General features: G+C 44.5%; 1 protein-coding gene across 1 annotated transcript in view; it reads left to right on the top strand.

Annotated features, from left to right (window-relative positions):
• The window catches only part of LOC126474032 (solute carrier family 22 member 7-like), a 91,831-nt gene extending 65,055 nt beyond the window's left edge, over positions 1-26,776 (top strand). Inside the window, exons 5-9 of the mRNA XM_050101439.1 lie at positions 5,662-5,830; positions 13,987-14,208; positions 18,178-18,392; positions 20,069-20,256; positions 26,501-26,776. Of these exons, the coding sequence (XP_049957396.1) occupies positions 5,662-5,830; positions 13,987-14,208; positions 18,178-18,392; positions 20,069-20,256; positions 26,501-26,683 (977 nt within the window). The 3' untranslated portion in view covers positions 26,684-26,776. The remainder of the gene's footprint in view (positions 1-5,661; positions 5,831-13,986; positions 14,209-18,177; positions 18,393-20,068; positions 20,257-26,500) is intronic.
• The last annotated feature ends 645 nt before the right edge of the window (positions 26,777-27,421 follow it).

Here is a 27,421-nt window from a genome sequence, read left to right on the forward strand (position 1 = left end):
CTCGCTGTCAGTAGTAACGCCTCATCTTTGTTTAGATCTGCATTTATCAAAATAATTTCTTTGGAGCAGCTACTATACTGGTACACGTGACAGGTTCGCTATCACCTGCGCAGTATAATCTACTATTCTCGTTAATCGTTCCCTGCTGTTCATGTATATTTTCTAATGTTTTGGTATAAGGAACCCGTGGTCGACGGTGGCTCGTTAAATACACTGGAGTAAAACTTTAAGGACAAAAGTAAAATTCACGTGACCTGTGACTCTCAATTAACATAGCTCGATGAAACTTAGAGCATACATAGAAAGAACTACTACAGTTTAGTATGGCTCAAATGGTTCAAATGGCTCTGAGCACTATGGGACTTAACTTCTGAGGTCATCAGTCCCCTAGAACTTAGAACTACTTAAACCTAACTAACCTAAAGGCATCACACACATCCATGCCCGAGGCGGGATTCGAACCTGCGACCGTAGCGGTCGCGCGGTTCCAGACTGTAGCGCCTAGAACCGCTCGCCACCCCGGCCGGCCAGTTTAGTATGGAAGCTAACTGAAAGAAATACACAATGAGACGAACATTAATGGCGCTTTTATTGAAAGGCAATAATTACACCGAAAAACAGCGGTTTAAGAAGGTCTACTCGACATATAAAAAGGCCGGAGGTGGTTCTTAATACAGTGTGTGATCACCACTGACGACAGTGTACGCTCTGAAACATGCCCTCACACTCGCCACGAGGTTGGCAAGGAGTTCTTGTGGTAGAGCGTTCCGTTACTCACCAGTGTGGTTGACATTTGCTGGCTGGTCATTGGTGCATGTGGCGTTCTGCAGTACTTCTTCCCCGCGCATCACACGGGTACTTAATGGGACTGAAGCCGGGTGAAGGGCAGTCAGTCCGTTCGCCGAATGCCCTCTCGTTTCGAGAGCTCCTCCACTTGCACAGTTAGATGCCGTCGAGCATCGCTGGAAAGACGCTTACGGGGAAGGAGCACAGTGTCACAGGCACATTGACCGGTCAAAGATCTGGAAGGCAGCACGCCCTTGCAACGTTACACAGGGTGGGGCAAATAAAAGTGGTCCGGATAAGTGGTCCATTGATCGTGACCGGGCCAAATATCTAACGAAATAAGCGTCAAACGAAAAAACTACAAAGAACGAAACTTGTCTAGCTTGAAGGGGCAAACAAGATGGCGCTATGGTTGGCCCGCTAGATGCCGCTGCCATAGGTCAAACGAATATCAACTGCGTTTCTTTAAATAGGAACCCCCATTTTTTATTAAATATTCGTGTAGTACGTAAAGAAATATGAATGTTTTAGTTGGACCACTTTCTTCGCTTTGTGATAGATGGCGTTGTAATAGTCATAAACATATGGCTCACAGTTTTAGACGAACAGTCGGTAACAGGTAGGTTTTTTAAATTAAAATACAGAACGTAGGTACGTTTGAATATTTTGTTTCGGTTGTTCCAATGTGATACATGTACCTTTGTGAACTTATCATTTCTGAAAACGCATGCCGTTACAGCGTGATTACCTGTGAATACCACATTAACGCAATAAATGCTCAAAATTATGTCCGTAAACCTCATTGCATTTGGCAATACGTGTAACGACATTCCTCTCAACAGCGAGTAGTTCGCCATCCGAAATGTTCGCACATGCATTGACAATGCGCTGACGCATGTTGTCAGGCGTTGTCGGTCTATCATGATAGCAAATATCCTTCATCTTTCCCCACAGAAGGAAATCCGGAGACGTCAGATCCGGTGAATGTGCGGGCCATGGTATGGTGCTTCGACGACCAATCCACCTGTCATGAAATATGCTATTCAATACCGCTTCAATCGCACGCGAGATACGTGCCGGACATCCATCATGTTGGAAGTTCATCGCCATTCTGTCATGCAGTGAAACATCTTGTAGTAACATCGGTAGAACATTACGTAGGAAATCAGCATACACTGTACCATTTAGAATGCCATCGATAAAATGGGGGCCAGTTATCCTTCCTCCCGTAATGCCGCACCATACATTAACCCGCCATGGTCGCTGATATTCTTGTCGCAGCCATCGCGGATTCTCCGTTGCCAATAGCGCATATTATGCCGGTTTACGTTACCGCTGTTGGGGAATGACGCTTCGACCCTAAATAGAACGCGTGCAAAAAATCTGTCATCGACCCGTAATTTCTCTTGTGCCCAGTGGCAGAACTCTACACGCCGTTCAAAGTCGTCGCCATGCAATTCTTGGTGCATAGAAATATGGTACGGGTGCAACCGATGTTCATGTAGCATTCTCAACACCGTCGTTTATGAGATTCCCGATTCTCGCGCAATTTGTCTGCTACTGATGTGCGGATAAGTCGTGACTGCAGCTAAAACACATACGTGGGCATCATCATTTGTTGTAGGTCGTGGTTGACGTTAAAATATGTGGCTGAGCACTCCCTGTTTCCTTAAATAACGTAAATATCCGGCGAACGGTCCGGACAGTTGGATGATGTCGTCCAGGATACCGAGTAGCATAAATAGCACACGCCTGTTGGGCATTTTGATCACAATATCCATACATCAAGACGATATCGACCTTTTCCGCAATTGGTAAAAGGTCCATTTTAACAAAGGTAATATATCACGAAGCAAATACTGTCCGCACTAGCGGAATGTTACGTGATACCACGTGCTTATACGTTTGTGACTATTACAGCGCCATTTATCACAAAGCAAAAAAAGTGGTCCAACTAAGACATTTGTATTTCTTTACGTACTACACGAATATGTAATAAAAAAGGAGTACCTCTTTTTAAAGAAAACGCAGTTGATACCCGTCCATCAACAAAGGAGGTGGCTTGCAAAACACTCGTTCGACCTATACTTGAGTATTGCTCATCAGTGTGGGATCCGTACCGGATCGGTCTGACGGAGGAGATAGAGAAGATCCAAAGAAGAGCGGCGCGTTTCGTCACAGGGTTATTTGGTAACCGTGATAGCGTTACGGAGATGTTTAATAAACTCAAGTGGCAGACTCTGCAAGAGAGGCGCTCTGCATCACGGTGTAGCTTGCTCGCCAGGTTTCGAGAGGGTGCGTTTCTGGATGAGGTATCGAATATATTGCTTCCCCCTACTTATACCTCCCGAGGAGATCACGAATGTAAAATTAGAGAGATTAGAGCGCGCACGGAGGCTTTCAGACAGTCGTTCTTCCCGCGAACCATACGCGACTGGAACAGGAAAGGGAGGTAATGACAGTGGCACGTAAAGTGCCCTCCGCCACACACCGTTGGGTGGCTTGCGGAGTATCAATGTAGAATGTAGATGTAGATAGACCAATGGCAGCGCCATCTAGCGGGCCAACCATAGCGCCATCTGGTTTCCCCCTTCAAGCTAGATGAGTTTCGTTCTTTGTAGTTTTTTCGTTTGATGCTTATTTCGTGAGAAATTGGGCCCGGTCACTATCAATGGACCACCCTATACATATAATCGCACACGTGACACGCACAAGACGTGTGCGCCCGCCACGTGATCCATACCAGTTCAGAGCGTAGTACGGGCTGTGTCAGTGTGAGTAGAGCTGTGCAAAGGAGACAGTGGTCCTCAAAGTGGAGTGGCGGGTGTTCGTTGTGGAAAGTTACTTTACAACAAAGTCATTGAAACGGTGTGGTCAGTTGTTTGCTGAGAAGTTTAATGCTGTCAAAGCGCCGGCAAAGAGTGCCATGCAACGCTTAGTCCGAAAATGGCGTCAGATAGGATCTGTTTTGAACAAGTTCAAAATGTTCTAATGTGTGTGAAATCTTATGGGACTTAACTGCTAAGGCCATCACTCCCTAAGCTTACACACTACTTAACCTAAATTATCCTAAGGACAAACACCCACACCCATGCCCGAGGGAGGACTCGAACCTCCGCCGGGACCAGCCGCACAGTCCTATGACTACAGCCCCCAGACCGCTCGGCTAATCCCGCGCGGCTTTGTACAAGTCATAAACATTCCAAAACATGCGCACACCAGAAAATGTGGCTGCAGTTCAGCAGAAAATGATGCAGAGTCCTACCAAATCAAGCCGTCGGCAGTCGTAAAAAGATCGGCATATCACGTCGATCACGGGGACGAATACTCCATTTGAAACCTGCAGTCTAATCGCGACTGTAGCTGACCACTCACGTTACCTCATCTGTCAGTGTGCGATTACTTTGTGTGGGGAGCTCTCAAACCTAAGTCGTATCCAACAACCCTCATAGTCTTCAAGAACTGCAGCAGAACACTTCGGATGAGACTGCCAAAATTCCAGCAGTTCAGCTTCGATCCGAGGTCAGTAGCTCGGTGACCAGGGCCCAAAAGTGCCTAAAGGAGAACGGTGGTCACTTTCAACGTCTGATATAGTCAGGTTAGTACTTTATTTCCATTGCTCTGCTGTCTTTCTTTGTACCCTGGAACTCTTCTCTCTGGGCCACTTTTACCTGCCCCACCCTTTACCTCCCCACAACGTAACACCTGGGCCACCAGAACGATGATGTTCGACAGTACTCCTAGGTGCACTACCTGTTTCCACTTTAACGCACCCAGGTGCAGCAATGCGACGCCCTACTACGTTCAAAGCATATGCTGCCGTCTTTGGTGATCACACATCCTATTGAGATCCATGTCGCGACTTTAGTAATAACCATGGTACCTTCATAAATCACGACAACTTCAGTATAATTATTGTCTTTGAATTAAAGTGTCACTTCTGTTCGTCTCAGTGTGTGTTTCGCCCAGTTAATTTCTGTACTATGACGTAGCAGTTCTTTCTACGTGTGGCTGCAAGTTTCGTCGAGCTGTGTTACTTGGCAGCGACATGTCATGCGAAAATTACCCTCGTTCTTAATTTTTGCACACAAGTATATTAACTGCATTTCGTCTGATTGCTTACTCCCATGTATGGTTCAAATGGCGCTGAGCACTATGGAACTCAACTGCTGAGGCCACAAGTCCCCTAGAACTTAGAACTACTTAAACCTAACTAACCTAAGGACATCACACACATCCATGCCCGAGGCAGGATTCGAACCTGCGACCGTAGCGGTCGCGCGGTTCCAGACTGTAGCGCCTAGAACCGCTTGGCCACTTTGGCCGGCTACTCCCATTTATCTTTGCATCAGCAATACACTATGTCGGTGATCTCTGCACAACAGTACAAATGTCAACGATATGCGCTGTGTGTCCTGTTTGGAAACAAACTTGTTTCATTCGCCCAAGGTCCTTGCTGCTGACATCAGCAATTTCCACTGCACTACTTACGTTCAAACGTGCATTCTGTATCCCTTGGTTCTGTCTCAGGTTATTTTTCTGAGCAGTTTTAGTTGAACAATAAAAGTAATACATAGCAGCATTGGAGGATTTCCTCATGAAGAGTGTCAAAAGCCGCAAATGCTAAAGTACTGTGGTGTGGTTGGCGTCGCAGGGAGAACAGATCGACATAGAGTCGTTGTGCGCTTTTCCATTGCATGTATGAGCTGCATATCGCTCACTTCCTGGTCAGTAAATCTATTGTCTGCTGATGATGGCTCACGTTTCGATGAAATTTCGTATGACTTTCACAACGTGTTACGGCGGGCAACCGATAGCTGTAAATTCAAAATTAGTGCGTCTTTCATATGATGTGACACCACTTCAAAATTGCAGGGCTTGAGCTGACGGACATCATGTACCGGTCGAATATCAACTTCCAGTTTGCTTTAATGATGAGTGTGGGTTCAATGGTGAGTCCCCTCATCGCTTGGGCATCTGGAAACTGGGTCACGTTTATGCTAGCGTCATCAGTTCCATGTTTTCTTCTCTTCACCTGCCAAAGGTAAGTTGTTCTCTGTTTGTATGTAAATAGTAGCTTTTCTGTTTATAGCATGTATTTCACGAAGAAGTATTAGAAGCAAGTATTAATGTGGAACATGCATGATCGATCAGAAACTACGGTTGCTGTAAACAGGAGATTTTTTTTAGTACAGTGTGGCGCAAGGGAGCTCTAATTCTCCAATCGATGCAGAACAACACGATTAGCGACAGAATTACATTCACTTATTGTGTCATTAACATGCTAGTGGGTGTTAGAACTAAATTTCGTCTTGCAGATGACAATGCATAGAAGCTTTTCAATTCAGCATACACATTCCGAGAGCCTCTTGTGATTGCAGATGACAATGCCATAGAAGCTTTTCAATTCAGCATACACATTCCGAGAGCCTCTTGTCACATGCAGGTGCCAGAGTAGTTGTCAGGAATTGCAGGCATCCGAGGCACTTAGAAATGGGACAAAAGGTGCCACAGTTGACTATATTTTCCACTACGGAGTACAGCCTGTCACGCCCTGGAGTTGGTGAATCACCAGAAGGCCTGGTTTGTCATGGTGGGTGTCCATCAGCGACGGAACAAAGTCTCAAAATCATTGAGGGCACACGTCAAGCTGCGCCGAGAGCAGAGAGAGCGAATGCCTCTCACTTCACTGGTCATTCAGGCGCCACTCGGTCCAACTTTGTCCTTCAGCATCCTTCTCCAGAACAATCTCTTTTTATTCTGAGGTGATGGTTCGACACGGCATGCAGACCATTAGTTAGACTGACAGTGAAAATAAGAGGGTCGTTCCGAAAGTAATGCCTCCTATTTTTATTCATGGAAACTACAGGACATACATAAATCACAACTGCGCAACTAAATAGAGCAGTATTTCAGCTACAGACTGTCATTTTTCCACATGGTCACCACCATTCGTTATGAACTTCTGTCAACAATTAATGAGAGCCTGCATGCCGCCCTTTTAAAAATCGGAACCAGCTTAGGCCAACCACTCCCCTACAGCTTTGACAACGGCATTCGAGTCTTGAAAATGTTCACCATGTAGTCCATCATTCGGAGGCCCAAAGAGATGCAAGTTTTAAGGCGCTAAATGGGAAATGTACGGTGGATGTAGTAAGACTGTCCAGCTTAATTTCGCAATGAGCTGTGTGGTCGAAAAATTGGTGTGGGGACTGACGTTATCATGTTGCAGGTGAAAGTTGGTCTTTTTCTCTGCCCTTACCTTGAAAATTCGGGCTTCTAGCTTAGTCAGTATCGCCTTGTAGCGTGATGGATTGACAGTTTCTCCAGGCCCCAGAATATCCAAAAGAACCACACCATAGCTATCCCAGTAGACTGAGCACATCACTTTGCCTGCAGTCGGCTGTGTTTTAAATTTCTTCTTTGACGGAGAATTCGCGTGTCGTCATTCCATGGACTGTCTTTTGGATTTCGGCTCTTAGTGGTGACACCAAGTCTCATCTCTGGTGACGATGCTGTTCAGAAAATTGTCACCTTCGGCTCCATATTGGTCCAGCAGATCACGACAAATTTCCAACCGATGAGTTTTTTGTTCTCCTGCAAGCATCCGCGGGACCCAACACGCACAGACTTTGCAACAATCAAGATCTTCCAACATTCTTTCGACGGCATTACAGCCGAAATTCGGCTTTTCACACAATTCTCTGGTCCGTGTCCTCCGATCAGCAGGTATGAGGGTTGATCAAGATGCTCTTCATTGCGAGGGATGACAAGTGTGCAGAGTCGACCGTACTGTGGCTTGTCACGCACACCGTTTTCACCACCTTGAAAATGCCGTACCCATCGCCTCACATTGCTCACGTCTATTTGATCGCCTCGATACACCTTTAGCAAGCGTCGATGGATTTCATTCGGTGCAATTTCTTGAGCAGTGAGGAATTGAATCAGACATCGCTGTTTTATACACGCGTTCATATCAGACTCCATTTTGGAACACTCCTCTGCTGGAACCAACTACCTCAGTACAATGGAACCACATGCATATGAAAGAGGAAGGTTCAAGCAAGCACGACATTTGGTGTGGACATCCAAAGTCACCCAAAAAATAGGAGGCATTATTTTCGGAAAAGCCGGATCTTGTGGCCGAGCGGTTCTAGGCACTTCAGTCCGGAACCGCGCTGCTGCTACGGTCGAATCCTGCCTCGGGCGTGGATGTGTGTGATGTCCTTAGGTTAGTTAGGTTTAATTAGTTCTAAGTCTAGGAGACTGATGACCTCAGATGTTAAGTCCCATAGTGCTTAGAGCCATTTGAACCATTTTGAACTTTCGAAAAGACCCTCGTATAAGTGAGAAATATTTTGTTAGTTAATAGTAAAGTAGTCTGAGTAACCTCCAGGTGGTGGTGGCCTGCACCGTGAAAACTTCGTCTGCAGGGTTGTAATTGAGTTCTTATTCTCAGTTATTTGATTTCGTTTTGAGATGCACCAATAGAAAATACTGCGAGCAATCAAATCAGAATACCACAGAGGTTATGAAATGCCATAATTGTGTGAAAGGACGAATGACTTCCATTGATTACTATGTTGTAAGGGTAGAAATTAGTTTGGTTACGTCTGCTAATAACGTAACGAGCTGATGTTACAGTTCTTGCAACTCCCCTCACTACAAAACAAGTGGCTTTAGATACGACACAGCAAACCACACTTTATGCTGGGTGTTGAAGGTAGCAAAGAGTTGTTTTTTTTTTCTTTTTGGTTATTCAGGGAAGTTCTGACGAAGTTGTTGGTTAAAAATGGATTTCTTCTCACATTAACACTTACTTTTAAAAAATTAGGGCCCTTGTTAACATCATGCAATACTCGTTCGAAAACACAAGACAGTATCGTGAGTATATAATTTCTCTAAAAGTTCTAACTTATATTGACAGATCTGAACTTCATGCCTTTTTGTTAGAATCCTCCTCATCCCAGCTGTAGCGTCCGTGTATGATTTTTGAATAGACCAGCGATGACTCCTTTCGACGATAACTGTAACAGAAAACCTGTTCTCAGGAGAACATGTTTCCAACTTCAGCCGGAGACTTCTTTTATAAGACTGAATCTGTCTCTTCGAAATTATGCATGCACGTTGTACTCAAGAGGGTTGAACGTACACTGTTCTAACTGGCACCAGTTGCACTCTCACAGTTCCTATAAATGCTGGTAACACAAGGCTTGTCCAGGAAGGAAGTTCCGATCAGTCGCGAAATGGAAACAACATTGAAAATCAGAAATGTTTTATTTGCGAATGTTGGCTCCACCTTCCAGCTACTTCTCTACGTAGTCGCCGCTCCAGCTAGGACATCTGTCGCACCGTTATACCAACTTTCCAATACCCTCGTCATAGAAGGCAGCCGCCTGTGTTCCCGCCAATTCTCTACGCTCATCTACAGCTCGTTGTGTGCACGAAAATGTTGTCTTCATAGCCAGTAGCTAATGTGAACAGAGATGAAACACGGAGGGAGCCAATTACTGGCTGTAGTGCGGGTGATCAAACACTTCCCATCGAAAACGCTGCAGGAGCATTTTCATTGCCCCTGAAGATTGCGACCGAGAATTGCCACGAAGTAGGAACCATATGACAGTTCTGTAATGTGGGCTGCATAACTTCAGGCGAAATCTCTCACCAGGACCTCATACTTGGAGGGAGACACTATTTTCTACGCAACTTTATGTACTCACCGTGCGCTCAGAACTGAAAAGAGCGAAGTGATGCAACCGACAGGGATACTAGAGACACTGTCGAACACATAGGTGCAAAGTTTTGTTAGATTTTCGCAGTGTTTTCCATTTCATGATCGGAACTTACTTTCCGAATATCCCTCGTATCAAACTTGTGTTCAGTGTTGCGCTACTGCTCCATCACTAAGAATCATCCCAACAAGCGCAGATTCCAGAAACATCGGCCATGAGAATCCTACTAGCACTTCTCTCACGTAACATCCTGAAACCGATGAGTCAAGGGAGTATTTCTTGGCTTCCGAAAATCAATTGACACAGTGTCTCACCTACGCTTGTTATCTAAAGTATAATTTTATGGAGCATCAATGGAAATTTGTGACTCGGTTCAGGATGGTGGAAGGATGTAGCATGTTTTCGTAAATGGAGAATCGTCGACAGAATTGTAAGCAGCCTCAGGTGTGCCCCAGGGAAATGTGTTGGGACCCTTACTAATCACGTCCTTTAGGAATGACATCGCAGACGATGCATCTTCATCTTCATCTACATCCATACTCCAAATGCCACCTTTCGGTATGTGTGGCGGAGAGTGGTATATGTACCACTGTCATACGGGTACCACAGTCATTTTCCCCTTTCAAGTCCCAGTCGCGAATTGTGCGCGGAAGAACGATTTCCGGCAAGCTTCTGTGTGGGTTCGAATCCTCTCCAATTTCATATTCAAGGCCTTATCGCGAGACATGCATAAGGGGAAGAAATATGTTTGTTGACTTTTCTAGTAACGTACGCCCTCGAAACTTTGCCGATAAACTTTGGCGTGATTCGGAATGCCTCTCCTGCAGCGTCTGCCACTGGAATAAGTTGATTATCTCTGTGACGCTTTCGTCCTTACTAAACGAACTTATAGCGAAACGTGCTGCTCTTCTTGAGATCTTCTCTGTTTCATCTATGTCCTATCTGGTACGGATCCCACACTGATGACCAATATTCAAGTATTGGTTGAACGAGTGTTTTGTAAGCTAGTTCTCTTCCTGATGGACTACATTTCCTGCAGATTCTTCCAATAATTCTCAGTCTGGTATTTATTTACCCGCAGTTAATTTTATGTGATCATTCCATTCCAAATCGTTCCATACGCATACTCGTAAATACTATATGGAAATAACTGCCTCCGGTGATTGTTTTGCAATTGTGTAATCACATAATAAAGGGTAAATCTGGCTATGTATTCGTAATTTTGTTTATTAGGCGGCAGTAAGAGACTGTGTCGAACGCCTTATGGCAGTCAGGGAACACGGCGTCTACATGGGAGCCTCTATCTGCTGCTTTCTGTATCTCGTGGACAAACAGAGCGAACTGGGCTTCACAAGATCGTTGTTTTCAGAATCCATGATGGTTCCTATTGAAGAGATTTTCGGCCTTCAGAAATATCAGAGTCCGCGAGCATAAAACAAGTTCCAAAATTCTACAATTCACCGACGTCACAGATATAGGCCTACAGTGTCTTGCATCTTGAAACTGGGGATGACCTGTGCTTTTTTCCTCCAAAAACCTACGGTACACTGCTGTTAGAAGAGGGCCACGTTCTTTCACATACTCTATTTGGCATCGTATTGGTATCCCGTCAGGTCTAGTTCCCTTCCCTCTGCGTAGCGATTTCAGTCGCTTTTCTATGCCATGGTCATTTATTTCGGTATCAGCAATTCTGTCGTTCGTACGACGATTTAAAGGAGGGACTACAGTGCGACCTTCCTCTGTGAAACAGTTTTGGAAAAAGAGGTTAGGAATTTCGGCCTTTTCTGTTACGTCCTCTGTTTCAGCTCCATTAAGGTCACAGAGTGTCTGGAAAGATGCCTTAGATTCATTTATTGATTTAAAGCAAGAATAAAACTTCTTAGGATTTCCGTGCATGTCGGTAGACAGAATTTTACTTTCTCATGCGGTGAACGCTATTTTTGGCTTCGTTTAACTTTCGTTTGTCTGTGGAACTTGGGCTACGTTTAAATTTGTACTGAAGCTCTCTTTGCTTTTTTAGCAGTTTCCTGACATGGCTGTCGAACCACGGCGGGTCTTTTACACCCGTCAGGTCGCAGCTTACTCGGCGAATACCGGTATAGTCCGTGTAGTACAACGCTCTTGAACGTTGTCCATCGGTACGGAATGTTTTTAGAATTGGAGATGGAATTGTCGTGCTGCCCCATTAGATAATTTCAAATCTTTGTCTTGTAGCTCTTGCTAAGCAAAAATATTTTCCTACATTTCTTTATGTGCCTGTTTACTGCCGTATTCAGTGATGCTGTAACGGCACTTTGATCACTGATTACCTATTCTTCGCTGAGTCGGAAAGTTCGGTTCTGTTTGTTATCAGCAGGTCAAAGATTTTATCCTTACGAGTTGATTCTACTATTAACAACTCAAACTATTTTTCGTATAAAGAGCTTAGAACTAATTTACATTATTCTTTGTCCCTACTACCCATCCTAATAAGTTGGGTCTTCCTGTCTATAGCTGGTAAATTAAAATCTCCTCCTAAAACTATAACATGCGAAAATTCGCGTGAAATAGTGTCCAAGTTTCCTCTTAACTATTCCGCCACTACTGTGGCTTTAGTAGGTGATCTGTAAAAACATCCGCTGACCATATTTGATGCTCCTCTAACACTTGTATTCATTAAAATTATTTCACATTCTGGATCGGTACTACTTTCACTAGATATCATTGCATTTCTTGTGGCTAAGAAACGCCTTCACAACCCGCTTTCAACTTATCTTTGCTATGTATATTCCAGTCGGAATTCAGAATTTCATTGCTATTCACATCTGGTTTCAGCCATCTTTCCGTTCCTAATACTATGTGGCCATAGTTACCGTTAATAAGTGAGATTAGTTGCACTATCTTTCCATAGACACTCCAGCAGTAAAATTGCAGGATATTAAGATTTTATACTCCCGATTTGCTACTCTGACGAATGCTGCTCTGGACTGAGAAAGCATCTTATGGGGCCTGTGGAGGGTTTCCTCTATCCTGAAAAACCCACATGTGCACGTCACATGTACTCCGCTACTCTAATAACCATTTCCGGCGTGTAGCGCACGCCTGGTCTATTAAGGGGAACACTAACGTTCTCCACCCAGTAGCGAAGGTCTAGAAATTTCCATCCGGTACCATCGCAGAACCGTCTGAACCTCTGACTTAGACCTACCACTGTATTCCAAACGAGAGAATCGCAGTCGGTTCTGGGAACGACGCTGTAAAACGATAGCTCTGCTTCCACGCTACGGGCGAGGTTATCTGTCTTCACCACATCAGCCAGCCGCCTCTATGAGCCAAGGAAAGCCACTGAACTCAGGTGGCATGAGCCATTGGTGCCTACATGAGCAACGATTTGCTGCCTGGTGTACCCCTCCCCCTCCATCAACCTTCCATCCCCCTAGTATTCTCAATTACTTCTAATTGAGCCTCGCCCACTTTCCGCCGATGATGCAGTTGTCGATAATGAAGTACAGTCTCAGAAGTGCTGGAAAAATCTTAAGTCAGATCTTGATAAGGTTACAAAGCAACTTGCTTAAAATGTTCCGAAATGTTAACTCGTGCACAAACGTGGTGTCTTATTGCTGTATTATCAGTGGGTCGCTACTGGAATCAGTCGACTCAGACAAGTATAACAATCTGTAGGGATATGAAACCGAACGACCTCATAGGTTCAATCATAGGTAACGTAGGTGACGGATTTCGGTTCATTGAAAGGTTATTGGGAAGATGCAACCAATAGGTTTGTTATAAAGTACTGGAGTGACCCATCCTAAAATGTTGCTCACGTCTATGGAACCTCCGCCAAACACGTCTAGAAATGGACACTGAACCTACAAAGAAGGATAGCACAAATAATTACCAGTTTTATTAACTCGTGGGAGAGCGTCACGAAGGCGCTGAAAAAATTTAGGTGGCAGACACTAGAAGACAGACGCAAACTATTCAGTGGAAGCCTGCTTACAAAATTTTAGGAACCGGCTTTAAAAGAGAAATCTAGAAATGTACTACAGCTCCCTACGTATCGATCCCGTAGGAATTGCTAAGATAAGATTAGATTGGTTACTGCACGCAAAGAGGCGTTTAAACAATCATCCATACGTGAATGCAATGAGAATAATCTTTAACAACTACTAGAACGGCAAATACCCTCTGCCATGGACTCCAGAAGAGTTTTCAGAGTATACAAGTATTTGAAGATCAACTGGCGTCGCTAAAGGTTTGCCAAGAATATATTGGAACTGTCATATTTTCTGCGTCAAGGCTATATATTGTATGATGTTAAATAAATTTTACCTGTCAACAAATTTATGATTTTCAATTTTGAAGGCATTTAAGTAACATAGTACTGTTTTAATGGTAAGAGAGACAAAAAGCTGATGTTTATGCATTATAAAAATCCATGCTAACTTCTGTTCACTTTATTTATTTGTTACTTTCACAACTATTACAGTTTCCTTCCTGAGTCACCCAGATGGCTGCTTAACAAGGGACACACGAAAAAAGCGTTTTCTGTGATACGCAGAATCGCAGAAACTAACAAGAGACCTGTTCCAGATGACACATATGAAGTCCTCAGCAGCATGAGCAAACGTCACTCTGCCAACATGAGTGTGCTGAGCTTGGTCACAAACAGAAGTTTGTTCAAGAACACACTCATTCTGGTTTTCGGCAGGTAATTAATAATTTGACAGTTACTCAGAATTTTAGATAAGCTTCCAGCACTCGATAAACCCATTTACGTGCTATAACGAATTATCTGAATTTACACGCAATCACACACGTTATAAGCGCCATTATTAAAATTAACTTAGCCCGCAAGTGTTGCAACTGTAATCCTTTGATTGTTGGATATATTCATCCCAAAACTCTCATAACATTCTCAAGTTACTCTGTAAATAACTCCTGAATAACAAAGAGGGGAGAAAGTCAGATCCTGAAATTAGAGGCCGCGTAGGGTACGGTGGCCGGTGCAGACTGACCATTTTCCGTCCAAAAGCACTGGGCGAGTTTATCGTTTGTTCGGAAGGAGAGGCCCATAAGTGTTTGCCCCCTTTCGGCCGATCGGCGATGACAATTGAGGCGCAAGCCCAGCAATCTTTCACAAAGATTTTACAGAAACCATTAGCTAAAAAAAAAAATTCTTGCTTATTGTTTTATATGTGAGGTTCATGATGAGGCGCCTATCACTTAATTAATGATCATAGGTATCGTAACGTTTACGTGGAAGTAAGACACTGCGCGAAATTCGGAAAAGTTTGCAATGAAAAATAGGGGTCGCTATTATTTTGCTTTCGGTGCATATTACATGATTTGCTGCTGCATATGAAATTTAGCTAACATATTGAATTTTTCTTTAGACTTAGGTAAAGGTATCTATCTGTCAGCAAATTCTAGAAATTTTAGACGTTTTGTTTCTGGACCAATAGTTCCTTGGGGTGGTCAAGATAAATGGGACATCTTGAACGTTGACAGAAATAGAAAGCGCTACACCATGAAATATCAGTTCGATATTTATGAAACTTTGTGAAGTTTTTCGTCAAATAACGGCTGTTAAAAGATTAAATTTTCATTCTTGTCGGGACTGATGTCCATCACCAACACCAATGTGTGGTGTGCCTTCCATGGCGACGAATACACTCTTGTATTCTTTGTTGTGGAATCAAACAGCCTTCGAAGGTCATCTTGATGGATTTCTCGCCATGCCTGAAACACATGCTGCGTCAGTTCGTGATAGTTCTTGTGGGTGAACCAGACAGACATTCATCTGTACATTCTTCAGAGACTTTATGGTGTGAACTGCACTGTGGACTCTTGCGTTATCCTGCTTGGATATGTCATTTGGCACCTTGTTTGTGAAGGGTACAACATCAGGGTTTACCGTTCTTGTCACGTACTAGAGATCCTTCAGCCTCCCCTCAAACACATCAGTCCTGTTTTAATTAATGCCGTCGCACATGGTTCCACAGAAACACCGCAGAAAGCCACTCGGTACTCCAACTGATTCTGGCTCTACGTCACGTTAGTTTCTGTTGCGTCAAGTGTGGTGTCAGTGATAAACGATGCATGGTCACTCGTGATTTCAATCCAGCTTCCAGAAATTTGCTCCCTACGGTTCGTGGTGACACCTTACCTCTATACTCTCCCCGGATTTTACCTGTTATCAGTTGTCTTTTCATCAGAGCGCGCCGAACAATCCTGCGATGTTCTTGTAGTGTAGCATGCCTTGCAAGGACCTGTGCACATTCTTCTTGCCAAACTGGTGTCTTGACGCTTTCTCGTCGCTCGTTCTGAAGCCACTGAATAACAGCCCAGTGTCTATGCGAACCGTCGGTATGATCTATACCTACATCTTCATTAGTACTCTGCAAATCACAGAGGGTTGTTCGGACCACCTTCAAACTACACGGTCCATACGCATTAGTATGACCACCGAATTTTTCTGCATCAACGTGCAAAAACCACTGATGCCAGCACTACCAATGGAGGGTATATAAAACTTGTTGACGGGATGCGATTGTTGGGTAATGAGGAAACGGAGCGATATATATGACGTCCAAAAGGGCATAATCATTGGCTTTCGGGCCAAGGGTGGAAGCGTTTCCGAAACGGCTATGTTTCTAAATCGTTCGCTTGCCGCCATGTTTAAAGTATGCTGTGAATGGCAAAATGGCGCTACCCACAACTGGCGCCAAGGCAACTTTGCTGCACCATGAACTATACATGACAGGGGTGAACGACCGCTACAGAGATGTGTACTCGCGAATAGACGTGCAACTGTTGAACAACTGACCTCCAAGTCAGCAAGTGGCTATCAACAGTTTCTCCTCAACGACCCTTCAGCGAACGTTGCTGCATATGGGCCTCTGCAGCAAGCGTCTTGTTCATGCATCCCTGCTGACTGCTATTCATCGGCCACGAGACTGGAATATGCACACCAGTACAGAGCTGGACCTCCACTGGTCGGCGACAGATTTCCTTTTCAGATGAATCGCCTTTCATGCACCATCCGACAGATGGCCTTTGGCTTGTACGGGGTCAAACGTGAGAAAGCAATTATCCTGCAACAATCATAAGATCTGAAGAATGTTTTTCTGGCATATCGTGGGTGATCTCGTCATTCTAGAGGACATAATTGATCAACGCAAGTATACATCTACCATTCGGGACCATGTACACCGCTGCATGCTCTTTGTTTTCCCTCGGTACGATGGCATCTACCTGCAGGACAGTGCAATGTATCACACAGCCCGCAGTGTGCATGTGTGGTTCTAAGGCATCAGACTGAGTTTACTGTACTCCCTTGGCCACCAAACTCACCGGATTTAAACTCAATCGAGAATCTGTGAGACGACTTCAATCTGACTGTTGGCGCCATAGATCCACAGCAGAGAAACTTAGCGCCAGGTGGCATCTGCACTGAAGTAAGTATAGCTCCACAATCCTGTCGGTACCTTCCAGAACCTCATTGGCACTCTTCCTGCACATCTCACAGCAGTCCGCACTGCAAAAGTTTGTTACTTAGGCTTCTGACAGGTGGTCACATTAACGTGACCAGACAGAGCTGTAGACGTCGTTTGGCCAGAAATGCGCTCTTAGGCAGTGCTAGTCTGCTTCTTATGTCCTCCTTGCTATTTTCATGTCCTCCCTGTTCCATTCGACACGTGTTGTTTCGCTTCCAAAGTAGCAGAATGCCCTCAATTTGTGAGTTTCGCTCTCACCAGTTTTGATGTTAGGTGTATCACTAACACCATTTCTGCTGTTCCTCATTCCTTGCGTCTTTCTTCGGTTTATTCTCAGTTCATAGTGTGTACTCATTAGACAGTTCATTCCCTTTAACAGTCCTGCGGTTCATCTTCACTTTCACTAAAGATACTAATGTCAACAGTGAATCACTGATTTTCATTTTCACGGAATTTTAATTCCACTTCTGATTCTTGCTTCTATTTCTGTCATTTTGCGTTACGAAGTACCAAGCCTACTTTTCTCCCATAGAGCATCTTCTGAAGACATATTGTTTTTTATGTTAGTTAGTGGTCTATACAAAAACTACCCACCGAAAAAATTTGACATTTATTCTCGAATGATAACGCATTGTCTATTTTGGTATCCCACCAGGAAGGCGGCGCGTGGGTCTGCTCCTGAAAACTGAAAACTGAAAGGTTGGCCGAATGATGGAAGTGAGTAGGAGCAGGAAAAGGTGAAAATCTCTCGGTATTGCAGTGTGAATTATAGATGTTTATTATAGGCAAAAACAAGTTAATAAATGGTTACATAACTTTGCAGCGAGGTGCGAAGCCTTAGACCCGTCGTAAGTAGTACATAGTCTCAATAGCAAGCTAACACCCCCTGAGGTTGAAGCGATGTTTCCAGGCCGTCTGTTCTTGATAAAATGGGCAGAATCTGCAGTGGAGCTCGTAGACCTGCGCACAGCGCCTGCTAGAAAGCGTTGTCGTCGGTGTCGGTGTCGTAGTGCCAAGCTATGAACTTGCACCTACGTCGTGGCATCGTAACTATCGATACCACATGTATAGGCAATGATTTTCATATATCAATGTGAATTACTCTGAGAAGTCGGATCCCTGGAGCCGCTGCACGTTTCAGCCTTAATAGAAGAATAACGTCGCATTTTCTTTGTCCGCAGGAGTGTCTGCGTTCTGACTACGTGCAGCATGATGTTCAACATTGGGAACCTTGGTGGAAACCCATTTTTGGCGTTCATGGCGCAGGGAGCTGGCGACTTACCAGGAAATCTAGCAGCACATTTCTTGGGCAACAAATTTGGGCGCAGGTTTACAGAAGCATTCTCATTATTGGCAGCAACCTTGATATCCATATTTATTATCGTCGTTATAACAGGTAAGACAGCCTCTTTTAATTTAATATATAAATGTTTTATGAGTCTTCCTGCCTCCGCCCTCCCCTCCCTACCCCCCCCCCCCCCCCCTCCCATACAGTCCTGTGCCACTGCGGAGAGTGATACTGCGTGCCTTGTATTTCAGTTAAATGCTGTTGCAGCTGCAACCATCTTTCTAGCTTGTTACACAGTGTTACGGTTAACTGCTGCTGTAGTTGACTGTGGCCGACCGCCACCTCCCGGGCAGCAGTGCCTGTGGTTCGGTATCCTCCCGATGCACGTTAAACAATGCTGTGAGCCATACCAGACTCCTGGGCTACTGTCATCATGCTTCGCCCTTCGTCTAGTTTCCCAATGGCTCTTCCCCGTGTGAAGTCATCCAAATATTGTCTACAGGATATACTGTAATGAAGAACATTACAAGAGTGCGCCATAACTGCTCGCTAGTTGACAACACACTTCTTTTCCCGTTACTTCTCGAGTTGTGGGGCCAACTCCATTTGGCTCTATAGGCACGTTGCCTCAAGCCATGTGACGTTCAGCTTCCTGCGCACTAATGGCAGACCTTGGGAACATGCTCCCTCACTTTCATTCATTTCCACCGAGTTTCTAATATATTCTGTTACTTTATCACATCTTTAAGTTTTGCGGAATAGTGTACTTAATTCTGCTAATAGCTATTATTTGATAGCTGTAAACCATTTTCTATCAAATGATTAACAATGCTGAAACCCGTCGCTTGTATATTTTTAGTAACTCATGAAGAAATCCCTAATCTAATTCCTATATCGGAGCTCCGTCATTTTTCATATACGGATTTTTTAAATGAGGTGGTTTACGGGAATTGTGACCAATCATCCCTAGGCTGTACAAAGCCCACTCAACTCTTCCATCGGGTACTGGAGTCTCTCTCTGGCGTCCACAATAGCCAAGAGGATGAACCCATGAGTGTGGCCAGGAATGAAATGTTATAGGGATCGGAATAATTATCTGTAGTAACGTAGGGCGAACACAAGTAAGCCGCGTATTCTTAGTCACTTGAGCAGTTTATAACGTAGAATCCAAGAAGTTGACCCTGGAACGTAGTGCCAAGATAAAACATACCGTTGTCGCTTAAGAAATCTGAAGTTGATACTTGTCGCAGTTGCAGGACATGCAAACAGCTGTCTTCTATGAGGGACCATTTCAACTTTTTAGTCCACTGCCACTCCCGTTTCATGAATGGGTTCTCAACTTTCTCGGTCCCGATTAATGCAATCTGCAGTCTTACTACCTATTCATTTTCTACCTACTTTCTTCTTGTTTGTTTTCGTTACATAGTTTTCCAACTGACAGACATCACAGCCTTTGAGACCTTTTTGCCATGTCCAATCTTAAGCAGTCCTTTCTCTACTCATTTACAACATAAAACTCGTTACTGATAACCACTAACATTTTTCCTACTTTGAAGGTCCAGCTTCCCCAGCCGAGACGTTTACATTATTGTGTCACAACGCCATGGAGTTCATGTTATTCGTTTGTAATATGCTAAAAGGTGTTAAAACTTCTATCGACAGGACGACGATTAGTCTCTGCTAGTGGCAGATGTATTCTCACTACTGTCAGTCAGGTCTAATTAGAAGTCACCGGATTCACTCACAATATATCAAATCTGATTAAACATTTTTCTCTGTTCCAGTATCTGGGCCTCACTGGATTGTGACAACCGCAGCTGCGTTCCTCAAGTTCTTCTGCGTAATGTCTCTCTTCACAAACGTACTGCAGAGTATGGAGATCCATCCTACGTGTATTAGACAGATTGGTTCAGCTATAGAGTGGGCTTTTGTCGCAGCAGTAATAGGAATCGCTCCGTATCTTGTTTACTTGGTAATTATTGTGCACATGAATTCCTTAGATACGCATGCAAAGTAACCTATTGTTAGCTTTTTCCTATCTGTACGATAAGGTATAGATTAACCGATAGTTGCTAAGGATCAATCGCACATTTACAGTCTTGCCTGTACGTTGAGATGAAAAAGATCATGGGATAACTCTTATCATCATGTCTGACCTGCTTTAGGCCGGCGTACTGCAGCATGGACTCAACAAGTGAATGGAAGCACTGTGCAGAAATGCTGAGCCATGGTGGCTCTACAGCCGTCTATGATTGCGAAAGCGTTGCGGCTGCAGGATTTTTTACGCGAACTGACCTCTCGATTATGTCCCATAAATGTTCGATGGGATTCATGCCGGGCGATCTAGGTGGCCAAATCATTCGCTCGAACTGTCCAGAATGCTCTTCAAACCAATCGCGAACAGTTGTGGCCTGATGACATGACGCATTGCTATCCATAAAAATTCCATCGTTGTTTGGGAACATGAAGTCCATGAAAGGCTGAAAATGGTCTCGAAGTAGCCGAACGTAGCCATTTCTAGTCGATGATCGGTTCAGCTGGACCAGAGGACGCAGTCCATTCCACGCAAATACAGCCGCCGCCATCATGGAGCAACCACCTGCTTGCACAGTGTCTTGTTGACATCGTGGGTTCATGGCTTTGAAGGGTCTGTGCCACACTCTGGTCTACCAACAGCTCTCACAAACTGAAATCGGGACTCGTCTGAAAAGGTCACGGTTTTACAGTAATCTAGGGTTCAACCGGTATGGTCACGAGCCCAGGAGAGGCTCTGCAGGCGACATCATGCTGTTAGCAGAGGCACACGCGTCGGTCGTCTGATGCCATAGCCCATTAACGTCAGAAATGTCGCACTGTCTAACGTATACGTTCGTCGTAGGTCTCACATAGATTTCCGCGGTTATTTCACGCAATGTTGCTCGTCTGTTAGCACTAACAGCTCTTTGCAAACGCCACTGCCCTTTGTAGTTGAGGCCGTCGGCCACTGTGCTGTCCGTCGTGAGAGGTAATGCCTGAAATTTGGTATTCTCGGCACATTCTTAGTACTGTGGATCTAAGAATACCCAGTTCCGTAACGCTTTCCCAAATAGAATGTCTCCAACTACAATTTCGCGATCAGAGTCTGTTAATTCCCGTTGGGGACCTTTTCACATGAATCACCTACGTACGAATGACCACTCTGCCAATACACTGCCCTTGTATACCTTGTGTACTTGCAATCGCTATCCCATAATCTTTGTCACCTCAGTGTATCTGAGGGCTACAAAGATTATTTCAAGTGTTTGTGTATCATACGGTAAGATACAAAAACCATTAGTAAAAGACACCGACTGCCGTGTCCCCCTTTGCCAGTGGTGTCGTCGGATGCGGTATGGAGGGGCACGTGATCAGCACAGTGCTCTCCCGGTCGTTGTCGGCTTCATTGACCTTGGAACCGCTACTAAACGGCCGTTTAAAGCTGATTTTCACTGTTTAGAATATGCCCAGCTTAAGTAAACACAGTCTTGTACTGTGTTTTGTGTTATGTAGTAAGTATCTGTGAGCGGTATACACTCATGTTCAGAGAAAAAAGAACACGTTGAACGATGGAGATAGGACGCTCATATTCACAGGGCATGTACATTAATATGTTCTGCAGAAATGACTAGCATTTCGGTCACCTCGGTTCACCCTTTGTCCTGTTGCCGACACAGGGTCTGCCATGGAACCTGGTAACTTGTTCCATGTGTGATTGCACTGACGCATATCGTGTCATCCTGTGATATAGCCATCCATGCTGCATTAACCTGGTTCAAAGTTCATCTGTGGTGGTTTTCAGTGTTCCACAGCACTGTACCTATCATTTCACAATATTCCACACATTTTAGATTGGGAACACATCTGATGGGTCAGGGCAAAAGGCTGAAATCCTGTGACACCAAGAGGGCACGTGTTTGAGCAGCAACATGCGGTCATGCATTGTCTTGCCGAAAAATGGCGTCTGGGGTGTTGGGCATAAATGGTATGGCTACGGGTCACATTCGCGTAGGTCACACTGGTCACACTGCCCCGGACAGGCACCAACTCTGATTTGTGGTTGTACCCAATAGCAGCCCACACCATAAGGCCTTGAGTTGGCACTGTATGTCTTGTACGAATGCAGTCACGGTGATGCCTCTCCCCTTGTCTGCGACGAAACAAAATGCGAGCATCATTTTCACTGACTGGTGTGGCCGAGCGGTTCTAGGCGCTTCAGTCTGGTACCGTGCAATCGCTGCGGTCGCAGGTTCGAATCCTGCCACGGCCGTGGATGTGTGTGATGTCCTTAGGTTAGTTAGGTTTAAGTAGTTCTAAGTTCTAGGGGACTGATGACCTCAGATGTTAAGTCCCATAGTGCTCAGAGCCATTTTCATCATTTACAAACAAACAGTAACTGGATTCATCTGAAAACACTATCTGATGCCATTTCTGTCCCCAGTGACGTCGTTCCACACACGATTACCGTCTAGCATGTTTCTGCACAGTCCTCAAAGGTATGCAGAGAAGTGGACAACGTGCACGTAACCCATGCCGTAATAAACGGCGATGGACTGTCACCCATAATAGTGTGCGATGTGTTACACTGTTGCGCTGTTGCTCCAGAGCTGAGGAGGAACAATGCAATCCTGATGAGTTGTTGATCCTCTCATGGGGTAGTCTGAATGGTGCGACCTGATCCATCTCGTTGTGTTCAGAGGTCTTCCATGAATCATTCTGCACACCCCCGTTGCATTGCCGAAATATTTCATCCCACATGAACAGAAGGCTCCTGGATGGATACATCACATTCTCTCATACCAATAATGCGCCCTTTTTTAAACTCACTGATTTGACGGTACGGTTTGCGTGCATATCGGAAAGGCATCCTGCAATTCTGTTCAAACCACACTGATCCATAACCTTTGGTTCATAAAAATGGCTCTAAGCACTACGAGACTTAACATCAGAGGTCATCAGTGCCCTAGACTTAGAACTACTTATACCTAACAAACCTTAGGGCATCACACACATCCGTGCTCGAGGCAGGATTCGAACCTGCGACCGTAGCAGCAGCGCGGTTCCGGACTGAAGCGCCTAGAACCGCTCGGCCACATCGACCGGCTTGGTTTATAGTTACAACGAGAGCTGCGGGCAACTTTTACTGATAGGTAGCTTTGCGCCGCGATATCGACGTTGTCCTTGAACCCGTTGGCGGACATGGTTCAAATACTAATCATTTCTGCAAAACATACTAATGTGTACGTCATGTGAATGTGAACATCCTATCTCTAGTCGTTCAAGGAGTTGTTTTTTCTGAATATGAGTGTATATACGGACATGGCCATTTGCATGAGATGCTTTACGTTTCTAAATACGAGGGAAAATCAGGTAATGACAAATATATATCATGTTCTCCGCACCTTAGACTATTTTTCCGCATAGTCCTCCAGCTGGTTCACATATTTGTCGTATTGTAGCGTTAAGTTTGAGATGCTCCTGTAGTAGAATTCTTCTGGCTGACTACGGAACCACTGTCGGACTGCTGGCTTGGCTTCATCGTTACTTGTGAATCGCTGTCCCGGCAGGAACTTCTTCAGAGGTCCAAAAACGTGGAAATCACTTGGGGAGAGATCTGGACTATATATCGTGTGGTCCAAAATCTCCCAGTGAAATCCCCAGAGCTCTTCGGTGGTTCTGATTGCCACATGTGGTCTCGCATTGTGGATTGTGGAGCTGAATCACGTTGTCCACATCGAGAATCCCTCAGAGCCTTCACCTGTTGGCAGCCCTCAGACCTGACAGTGTGGAACAATAACTGCCAGCATTGATGGTTGCACCTTGTGACATGGTATCCAGCAGGAGCGGTCCACGCCTATCACAGGTGGGCGCTGGCAAGGCCACGGTACTGGCGTGGACTCGCAGCATGATAGACTTGGCTTGTGGGCTGCTGCAGTGCTGTTGCCCCACCACAGCGGTTGGATGCGCTGATGTAATAAGAGGCTAGCAGCACAGCTAGACACGATTACAGCACCCAGCTCGCTACAAGGTAACATCACCAGCTTGCTGAATGACTTTTGGGCAGGATATTTTCTCGCCGCCCAAACTGTATTCGACAGCAACCAAAATTTTATGTCCTGCTCTAGGACCAGATGGTGGCACATCCCACTTCGACACCAGATTCTACAGGTGTGTAGTGGGGCGAGGGGTAAGAAGTAGTCAGGATGAGGTTTTTGGAATGCGGTTTCCAATATACGAGTTAAATAAATTGAATTTTTTTATATTATGAAAAAACTGAGTAAACAGGAGCATGCCCAGAGCACACCGTGAGTCCGCTTGCCAGTCTAGGTGAGCATAATGGCCAGAGGAATAGGCAAAGAGAGGAAAAACTTAATATTTGAATCAGCTGATAGCTGATCAAGAAGAGCAATGCCAGAGATTGGTTTCCCACGCCATCCGCCCAGGAAAAATGCTAAAGGATGTAAGAGCTACTAGCCTGAGTCCTGCGCTCCAAGAAGAGGCCAGCCACCAGCACATTACAATCCTCCCAAGCTTCCTACTAGTACTGGCTTGCCATTGCAGCATGTGTGACTAGTTTTGTCAGCAGATCACCTGAAATAACAGCGCCTGCTGAAGGCATGGTTTGATGTATGACATAGGGACAAAAGATTTATGTATGTGACTGAATAAAGTAACGAAAAATCTGGAATAAAATTTTGTTACAAAACCATAAACTGTATCCACTATGACTAGACATCCTGCACACAATATAATGCTAACCAAATACATCTTGCACGAGCAGCAATTAATAAATTGACAAAAGTTATTATTAATGAAAATTTTACACTGAGGTGACAGGAGTCATGGGATACCTCCTACTATCGTGTCGGACCTCCTTTTGCACTTGGTAGTGCAGCAACTCGAGGTGGTGTGGACTCAACATGTCGTTGGAAGTCCCCTCCAGAATTGTTTAGTCGTGCTGCCTCTGTAGTCATCCATAACTGCGAAAGTGTTGCCGGTGCAGGGTTGTGCATCAACTGACCTCTAGATTATTTCGATAAATGTTCTATGTGATTCATTTTGGACGATCTCGGTGGCCAAACCATTCACTCGAATTGTCCAGAATGTTTTTCAAATCAATCGCGAATGATTGTGGTCCAGTGACTTGCAGAGTCGGTCATAAAAATTCCAATTTGGGAACATGACGTTCATGAATGGTTCCACATAGTCTCCAAGTAGCTGAGCACCATGAGGACTCAGTCCAATCCATGTAAACATAAACCACTCGATTATGGAGCCTTACACAGCGAACTGTTGAAAACTTCGTTCCATGGCTTCATGGGATCTGCACCACATTCGAACCCTGCCATCATGTCTTACCAATTGCAATCAAGATTCACCTGACTAAGCCAAGGTTTTGCAGTTATCTAGGGTTCCTCCTACATGGCCACAAGCCCCGGAGAGACGCTGCAGCCATGTCATACTGTTAGCAAAGGCCTTCGCATTTGTCGTCTGCTGCCACAGCCCATAACGCCAGATTTCGCCACACTGTTCTAATGGATACATCTGTTGTACATCCCACATTGTTTTCTGTGGTTACTCCACACAGTGTTAATTGTCTGCTAGGACTGACAACTCTACGCAAACGCTACTGCTCTGTCATTAAGTGGAGGCTGTCAGCCTCTGCATTTTCTGTGGGGAGGGGTAATGCTGAAATGTCGTATTCTCGATACACTCTTGGCACTGTGAATAGCGGAACAATGAATTCCCTAACGATTTCCAAAATGAAATGCCCCATGTGTCTAGCACCAGCTACTTTTCTGAATTCATAGTCTGTTAACTCCCATCGTGCGGTCATAATCCAATTGGAAATATTTTCACCTGAATCACCTTTGCACAAATGACTGCTCCGCCAATGCACTGCCCTTTTGTATTTTGTGTACATGACTCTTAACACCATCTGTATATGTGTTTATCGCTATCCCATGAATTTTGTCGCCTCTGTATATACACAACTGCAAAAGTGGCATCCACCAGACACTCTGTAGTGACCCACGGAGTATATAAGTAGATGTAATGTAAGACCTTGATACAGTGGGTCACACAAAGACTGACAGACTGCTACATGTATTGCATCAAATGGTAAAACTTGATAAATCTAATAACTCTATCACTTTTATGTATTATGCAGAGGGTGCTCTAACCTGTTTTTCTTTCCACAGGGTACTGCAATAGACCCTCGATGCCTCTATGGGATTCTTGGACTACTTCTTGCCTCAGCGGCCATTGTAACATCATTCCTGCCTGAATCATTGAATGAGAGGTTACCTGAAACGCTGGAAGATGCTACCAACTATGGCGCCTGTCAAAAATATTGGAGTTTGCCTGGTACAAGAAAATGCTGATAAATATTCACCTACAACTTTATATTTATTTATTGATCAAAATGCTCTATCCTACCCTTTATTGGATATAATAAAAACTCCATTTAAACTAAACAGGTTTTATTGGTGTAGTTAATAATAAATGTAGAGGCAGTGCCTTAGGAGAAACAAAAGAAAACCATGTAATTGATTTATGGTCACAAAAACACTACCACCAAATATTTAACAGGATGTTCAGCAGATTCAGTAGACAGAAGTAACAGGCCATGGTGTTTTCTGAATAAATGATCACATTTTGTAACCTGGCACAATCATCTGCCTTTGTGACATGTTTTAATGTTGTTACAAGTAAAACTACGTTAAAGGTTAGCCTCAAAGCAACTTTGATTAAGCAACGAGTTTCCTGATTAAATATTTATGTTCAGTATCAATAACTACTAGCCCATCACCATATGTTGAAATCGCTATATCTTTCCTATCCCCCCCCCCCCCCCCCCCCCCCTCTGTTCATCCCCACATAGCATGAAAGTTTATGCACAGCTGCCACTTGCCCACAGCTCAATGTCGTGGGTTCCAGTGTTTGGATGCCATAACACCAAATTAATTAAAAAAATAATTTAAAAAAAACACTTGTTTCAGGCATCGCTCCTTTCCTAATTTTTTCTCTTAATTGTTGCTGATTTTTGTAGCTTTTCCTTGTAATCATTAATTTTTTCGAATTTCACAATTCCCAAGTGTATAATGTTAGATACAATAAGG

This window comes from Schistocerca serialis, chromosome 4 (genome assembly GCF_023864345.2).
Source record: "Schistocerca serialis cubense isolate TAMUIC-IGC-003099 chromosome 4, iqSchSeri2.2, whole genome shotgun sequence".
Taxonomy (NCBI): Eukaryota; Metazoa; Arthropoda; class Insecta; order Orthoptera; family Acrididae; genus Schistocerca; species Schistocerca serialis.